The sequence below is a fragment of the Monopterus albus genome, unplaced genomic scaffold, assembly GCF_001952655.1.
Source record: "Monopterus albus unplaced genomic scaffold, M_albus_1.0 scaffold334.1, whole genome shotgun sequence".
NCBI lineage: Eukaryota > Metazoa > Chordata > Actinopteri > Synbranchiformes > Synbranchidae > Monopterus > Monopterus albus.
In genome coordinates this window covers 7,324-15,369 of record NW_018128214.1, presented here as the reverse complement: position 1 = coordinate 15,369, position 8,046 = coordinate 7,324, and the positions used below count along the sequence as shown (strand labels likewise).

General features: G+C 39.0%; 2 protein-coding genes across 2 annotated transcripts in view; one reads left to right on the top strand and one right to left on the bottom strand.

Annotated features, from left to right (window-relative positions):
• Positions 1-4,487: 4,487 nt before the first annotated feature.
• tmem251 (transmembrane protein 251) lies at positions 4,488-4,862 on the bottom strand. Its single transcript, XM_020624668.1, has one exon. The coding sequence runs from the start codon at positions 4,860-4,862 to the stop codon at positions 4,488-4,490; it is 375 nt and encodes a 124-aa protein (XP_020480324.1).
• Positions 4,863-6,763: 1,901 nt separating this feature from the next.
• Positions 6,764-8,046, top strand: part of LOC109974444 (E3 ubiquitin-protein ligase TRIM50-like) — a gene marked incomplete at its 3' end in the record, with an annotated part of 8,521 nt that continues 7,238 nt past the window's right edge. Inside the window, exons 1-3 of the mRNA XM_020624641.1 lie at positions 6,764-6,864; positions 6,958-7,084; positions 7,297-7,467. Coding sequence (XP_020480297.1) covers positions 6,764-6,864; positions 6,958-7,084; positions 7,297-7,467 — 399 coding nt within the window. The remainder of the gene's footprint in view (positions 6,865-6,957; positions 7,085-7,296; positions 7,468-8,046) is intronic.

The following is an 8,046-nucleotide window of genomic DNA, read 5'->3' as shown; positions in this document are numbered from 1 at the left end:
GAGAGAGAGAGAGAGAGAGAGAGAGAGAGAGAGAGAGAGAGAGAGAGAGAGAGAGAGTCAGTTGAAATGGGGAACTTGGATTTAAAATTTTTGTGTCATTTTGTACATTATAGAAATGTTATACAAAGAATGTGTGTTAGAAACACTGAAAAAGAAGATAAACAATATGCAGAAAAATGTGAAGTAGCACAGACACTTTATGGGCAGAGGAAATTTAACGAAGAAGAGAGAGTGTCATGAGTTTAAGCCAAAGTTTCTGAAATTCTGACACTTTAAAAGTACCTTCTCTGTTCTTTCACATTGTGTTTCAAACTACTGCAGGCCTTTGAGACCAGCCAAGCATGCTATTTGTGATAAATGGTACTGTAGAATGATAACAGTAGGGTAAAATAGTTCATAAACCTGCTCTGTATTTTATACATTTCATCCCCTTTCTAATGTTATCATATTATGTACCTCACAATTAATGTTATAGCTGGTAAAGGTAGAGCTAAGGTTAACTATCTTATATGCTTATACTTTGAAGTACTTTACATACTGCTGGGTAGCTTGTGAATTGCCCATCAATAGTCTTATGATTATAGTGTATTTTGTTAAATAAATCTCAGTCTGAAATGTAACAAGTGATTAAAGTTATCAAATAACTGTAGTGAGTACTGAGCACGGTATTTTTCTATAAAATGTAGTGGTCTAAGTATAAAGTAGCAGAAAATAAAAATACTCAAGTAAAGTGTAGCTACATCAAACTTGTACTTAAGTGCAGTAGTTGAGTAAATTAACTGGTGATTCGGGGCTGCCGAGTGTGATGGGCTGTTCTACCTGGGTGGAAAGGGGAGACGTAATCAGCAGCGTTCACAATCCAAATTTAGTATTTTTGTTGTGATTTAAGTTAATTCTTTTTCTGCAGTTGCCCACAGTTAACAATATTACCCACATTTATTAATTTATGTTAGTTAAGAGAACTAACAGCAGTACTCACCTTTTCCTTGTCTGACAGGGCATAAGTGAGACACACCCACACACCTGCTTGAATTTCAGGATTAAACCACTGTAACGAGGAAGGGGAGCAGAAGCAGAAACCAATTGATGCCAATCAGTGTAATTATATGAAGCACATGTGTTGTTGAGTGTATATATAGGGATCTATATTTTTGTAAATATTTATTGTGTTCTATTTATATATGGTGTTGGTTTGTGTAAATATTGGTCACAACCACTGCAAGTGGTCTGCTGTCCCTAATCACTGGCAGTAGGTATGTGTAAAAGGCAGTGAGTTTCCCTAAGGCTGGGTTTCTTTTTGTGTCTGTCTCATGTACCATCAATAAAGGCTCCTGCTGGTATTTGCATTTTACCTCAGTCTCCTGACTTTCTGCCATAATCTTAAAGCGGCCACTGGTCAAACTGCCAAGAGGCCCTTAAGAGACATGTACAGGGTAAACTAGAAGCAGTGACGCCCCGCTAAACTTGGTAAACTTCACATTAGTTAAGCAGATTCGTATTTGTCTCAAAGCCCCCGGTCCTGAAATTACCTGAGATTGGAAATGTTGACAGAAATATAGGCATTACAAAGCCACAATCTTAGTGTTATCTTGATTTTTTTTTTATTAGTACACAGAGTAGGTGAAAGTGAGAGCATATACTTTGATAACCTTCCATTTGGCTGCAGATTTATGTTGAATGACTTGTGGATTGTTCTTGATGTTTTCAGACTTTGTGTGACTACGGGTATTTTTTCTTCCTCTTTGTCTGTTTTGTTTTATGAGTCAGTAAATCGGTCACTCTACCTCTGTCTATAAGTTAACCTTTAACAGCTAATCAATTTGAACAGTCAAATGGCAAATCAGCTATTTTACTTCTTATGCACTAGGACACAGTCTCATGCTACTTCCAGCCTTTGTACTTTATCGGCACAACCTTAAATGACCTTTAGAGATTACCTTTTAAAGGTCATTCAGATATGCTCAATGGATGAGAAGGCAGTAACAGAAATGGCATATGGAGATGTTTGCTGATAGACAGGGAAAGCGGAGTGAATCAACTTTCTGCAGTGACTGTTGTCTGCTTCCATCATGTGGTCATTGGTGGTACTAAACAAGTGCAAGCATCATACTGTATATCCAAACAGTGGCTCTTTATGTGCATTGCAGCACCAACAATTTTATTACAGATTGAATGTAGGGCTGCAAATAATTATTGGTTTCACCACTGATCAACCTGCAGATTATTTTCTCAATAAATAATTGGGTCTTTTATTCAGAGGTGTTCCTAATATTCTAACCCGTTCACATATGTTGCTGGGGAGGGCAGAAATGTAGAGACACCTCTAAATATAACGTAGTCCAGTACAACACCACCTTAAACTATGACCTAAATAATAAGCATAATTGAATTTATACATTTATGACAATTTCATCAAAAACTGGAGTCTCGGTGCACGAATAACGGATTTAGGATGTACTCGAAGATGCCGGAACTGAACGACTTCTGGACTTCAATCAACCAACCATATGATTCCTCTGAAAGTTGTTCAGTGGCACATAATACAAAAATCCTCATGCTTCTGGATTCCAGACATAAAAACTACACAGATGTTCAGAAAGCTTCTGCATCTTTGACTCATAGAACATGCACACCTGTGTTGAGCTGGTTGACTTCCATTTGATGGAGCTCTCAGTTCTTTTCTGCATGAGCGTAGTCATTTCCAGCAGTGTAGTTTGTACACTTGTACAAATTGTTTATGGAATGTTTGCACTGGTAGGAAAGTTCTCATGGAATATATTAGATGATAGTATCTGTGGTTTTTTTAAATACTGTAGTACTGATAGCTAGGTTTCTCCTGTTTAATGTTTGTGATGATGGCATACTTTAGGTATTGTGATGCAGTGGTTAGATCAGGTAAGTAAAGTTTATTTCTAAAGCACATTTTAACACCACATATGCTGTACAAAGCAAAGTATGAAGTTAATGTAAAATTAGTGTAACAAAACACATACAAACCACAACTAGCAATGAAAACAATTACAAAAAGCTATAAGCATAATGACAATAACAGATTAATGTGCCAGAAAGCCCAGAGAAGAATAGTATGACTTTAGCCTGGGTTTCAAAAGGGAGATAAACTTATTTTAAACTTATTTTTCTTTAATAAGTGCTGAATATCAAATGCAGAAGCGTGTGAATAATTTACAGCTACTATCCAGATGCATTAAGAATTTATTAGAAGTCTGCTAAAGCAACCTTCATGGCAATGAATTGGGTGTCCTCTTGTTATCCAGTATCAAGTTCTTCTTAATACAGTCGTGATTTAAACACGGAGGTGAACACATTAGGCTGGTACTTGTTGGAGTTAGTGTGAGATGTTACTTGAATTATACCTGCTGATTTTATGAAAAATCACAGATTTTTGATTCAGTTGTGTTTTTAACCTGTTTCAGGTGAAGAAGATGAGGACAATGATGAAGACGACGAGGAGCCAGAGGATCCTCAGAACTCTGAACTGCAACCTCCCATAAAAAGATCCAAAACCTTGAACACATGAAACACCTGAGGACTCTTGAAACAGGATGCCGTCACCTTTTACCTGTCTGAATAAAAACTAATGATGTCAGGTGACAGTAATCCGTCGATGTTATAGGCGTGTCTGACACTCAGGCAAAGACAGAAAATGTCATTTCTAAAATGTCTGACTGTTCTTATACTCATGGATCAATCACTGTCATTGATGTAGAATCAGTGGCATGTTCTGATCATGGAGTGAACCACTGAGGTCAGTATGTTGCTATCAGTTTAGTTATGGGACATCTGACTCACTGTCTTTGTATTTTAAAATGTCCCATCCCTGAGCCCATGTTTGTCAAATCGTCCTCCTGCTTGGACGCTGCCTCCTGTTATTTCTTCAGTTCTTAAGTTTATTTTTTATAACACAAAAACATAAAATAAGCATTCAAAAATAAAAACACATTCAAGTTTTTCATAAATTATTTTTTTTTTTATGAATGTCATGGAAACCACTGCGTAATGTGACTCATTACAGAAAAGTACCATAGAGAATCCTGCTCTCTGATTAGCTGGAAGCTGTCAGGTAACCGCTAAATGTTAACATCCAGGTTACCATGGCAACAGTAGTAATGCCTCTGTTAACTGGTTAAAATAACCACAGACAGGAGGCGCTGGTGTCAACACAGAACATCATCCAACCAATCACAGCACAGGGCTTTTCATGTCACGATAATAAAATAACAGAGCAGACTCTCAGGTTTGTATCAAGGAGCACAGTCATATGAAAACTTGTCCCTGACAGTCCACGCCGGGGTCATAGCTGTGAACCTGTCGGGCAGTACTCAGCACACACCTAACCAAGCTCCTGACAGACAGAGGAAGGTTTAAATCTGGAAGGAGTGTTTGTTAACATGTTTAAGGCACAAAGAAAGTGACATCACAGACAAAACCAACAGTTTGGTCCTGCTACAGTCTATGATTGGTCCTCTCTATGTCTCGATCACCGACCCAGCCTTTTGATTGGTTGGTTTCTGGGCTGCGTGACGGCGGTTGCACAGCAGGGCAATGCAGACAGGAAGTACACAGTAACCAATGGCTCGAGGGTTTGCTCTTGTACAGGAAAACAGGAAGAGAAAGAGCTGCAGGTATGGCAGCAGGAAGACCGACGCCCACATCCAGACAGGAAGTGATGGCAGGTGAGACCAGTTGACAGCAGGGGATGAAGACGATGGGCTGATCCCATCTCTCTGCACACGCTCCAAACTGAAAGTATGAACCTCAAAGACGTAGTACACTGCCATGATGCTGAGCAACAGGTAGAGAGCCACGCCCACCCATCCCATCCTCTGACGGAAGTTCATCATCCTCCATACTGTGATGTAGATCAGTCTGTCATCAGTAACTGATCAATATGTCATCTATACTATAAAATGTTAGTAGTCTATAAGTCATGCAGTTTTCTGATGGAAGTTCAGCCTCAATACTGTTAAAAAAAACAAAACTTCATTAGTACATGAACAACACAGTAGTGAATGAAACTGGGCAGTAATCAATAAGACATCTTGTCAGAAAAAGTGAGCTATTATACCTAAAGGTAACATCAGACCGTAAAGTAGATATGTTTATCTAATCACTATATGGCCGCTAATCAATACATCATGTATACACTAAGAGGAAATTATCTATTATATGATTAATACGTTACCAGTACTGAAAGGAAACACCAAATTAAAAAAGAAACTACTGAAATCAATAACTACAACCTCCATCGGTCTCTGACAGTCTCCAGCTAAATTCCAAGTAATAATTTAGGCGCCAATTCAATTAAATATACTCTATATTTAAAACACTATGTGATACTAAGCCAGCGATTTGTTTCTACCAAACTATATTCATTTCTGGTAAGTTTGAACCCTGCTGGTACGCAGCTTTAGATCGATAACCCCTGCCTTAATGGGGACGGTATAAAATCTGACCTGAACTCGTTTCACTGTTGTAGAACTGCACTGAATCTCTATCAGACTTAATATTTCGTGCAGTTTGAACTCTGAATTGACGAACACCGAGGTATTTCCTGCCGACCTCCATCTTGTTCGTAGCGTATTTAACCACAGGTCATCGGCACCGTTTTAGCAGTTTGTTAGTTCGTGTGCTGTAATCAGCTCTTACCTTCCTTCGCGCTGATTCTTTCAAATTAAAATTGTGCTGTTCAGTGGTTCTTAATCCTCTGTGGGTCTCGGTCCCGGGAGGTCTCTTTTCTCTCTTCCTGTTTTGTCACATGACACTACGTTATTACGTCATTAATAGACTCAGCGCCGTCTCCCGTTCAAACCGCGCCCCTATATTTTTAAATGTATTTTCGTTTTATGACATCAAACAAAAGTCTATGATAAATGCATTACCATCAGTCACTGATGTATTAAATGAAGAGTATAACTAATCGTGTAGATGAAGCCAATTTGATATACTGGCTGCATCTATTCTGCAGCTAATCATTTATAAAACATGAGTCACAGTTTTAGTAAAAATGTAGCCTAACAGAAAATTTTTTTATGTCCTTGTTTTAATAAATTAAGACTTACAAATGCCCTAAAATGGGACAATGAATAATCATAAATTGTAATAATAAGATCATTTGTGCTGAAACTGTAGGTTACATTTCTTGTCTTATTTGTGACAGAGACACCAGGTGAACAATGTGGGTGACTGGTCGGTTTTTGGTGGTTCTCACCTATAGATTCTCAAGTCAGTAACAATTTAATATGATTTATTCTCTGTTATCCAGAAAGCAAAACAATAACACCAACATGTTCTGTACATCTGTTAACATGGAGACTTGTTTCTTAGGTGAAGGTGACTTTCAGATTAAAAATAAAAGGAGGTTATCATTAGGGAACACAAAACACACACATTTCAAACTAGCTGATTTCACACACTGCGATAACAACATCAATAATAATATTCATAATAACATTAACCCCAGTTTGTTACTTTAAATAACAAAGAAAATCTCCCAACTGATGTTGAAATATTGACATTTTAAATGTAACCTAGACTGCTGGGTCCACCCACTCTTTCTGTCTGTCCAATCACATCAAAGAAAATCCATGTATAAATTAAGTCAGTTCTGCTGCACAAACACAAACCAACAGAGAAAACTAAAAGATGTTGTTTCATTGACGAGTCCTACTGGTTTAAGCCTGAACACTTTGTTTGTTTCTGCTGGACCAGTTAGTTTTGTTCCCATTGTTCACTGATCGCTGATATGGAGCGTCGTCAGAGTCTAGAGGAGCAGCTCAGGTGTCCTGTCTGTCTGGACGTCTTCACTGAACCACTGATGTTACAGTGTGGACACTCTTATTGCAGGTAAGATGGATGGGACTCACCTGTCCTGATCATACTTGTCCTTTCCTGACCACACCTGTCCTGACATCACTTGTCATGACTTCACCTCTCCAGGTGTTGTGTGCGCTCCATGACAATGGACCTGCTCGGCCAGCTGCAATGTCCTGTGTGTCGTTGTGCAGTGGACGGAGATAGTCCACCTCCCAATGTTTGTTTGGCTCGAGTCATTGAGGCTCTGCAGGTAATAATACCTGTGATCAGCTGACCTGTCAAGGATGATCTCAGAGCATCGGTTTTAAAAATATAAAAGTAAAATATACATAACATTTTACAGTATATCCTTTCACAAGAAACACCTGACTCAAGAGATTTTACTGAAAATATGTAGAACTGTTATTTGTAATGTAATAATCATTGCATTGTTTTTATGAACACACCCATTTGTCCTAACAGGAAGTAAGTGTTGCAGGTGGAGCTCAGCTGGAGATGTGTCGTCAGCACCACAACCCACTCAGCCTTTACTGTGAGGATGAACGAACAGTGATATGTGGCCTGTGTGGAAGCATTGGTACCCACCGTGGACATAAAATCACACCTGTGAGCTCCATCTACAGTCACATGAAGGTAAGAAATACACAAAAACACACCTAACCCATGTGTTAATAAAGTTCAGTGTCTGAGGTGGTAAAGTGTACATTCAATTCAGTTTATTTGTATAGCACCAATTCAAAACAAAAACCATCTCAGGGCACTTTACATAGTAAGATCTACACCTTACACTATTATAGAGAAAAACCCAACAAACCTCCCTTGAGCAGCACTTGGTGACAATGAGGAGAAAAAAACTCACTTTAATGGAAGAAATCTCTGACAGACCTCGGCTCTTGGAGAGGAGAGGGGAGGAGCTCAGCATCATGGGGCCCCCCAGGAGTCTAGGCCTATAGCAGCATAACTAAGGAAGGCTCAGGGTCACCTGATCCAGCCCTAACTATAATCTTTATCAAAAAGGAAAGTCTTAAGTCTAATCTTAAAGGTAGAGAGGGTGTCCGCCTCCCGAACTGAGACTGGGAGTTGGTTCCACAGGAGAGGAGCTTGATAGCTAAAGGCTCTGCCTCCCATTCTGCTTCTGTGGACTCTAGGAACCACAAGTAAACCTGCACTCTGAGAGCAAAGTGCTCTGTTAGGATGATAAGGCTCTACGAG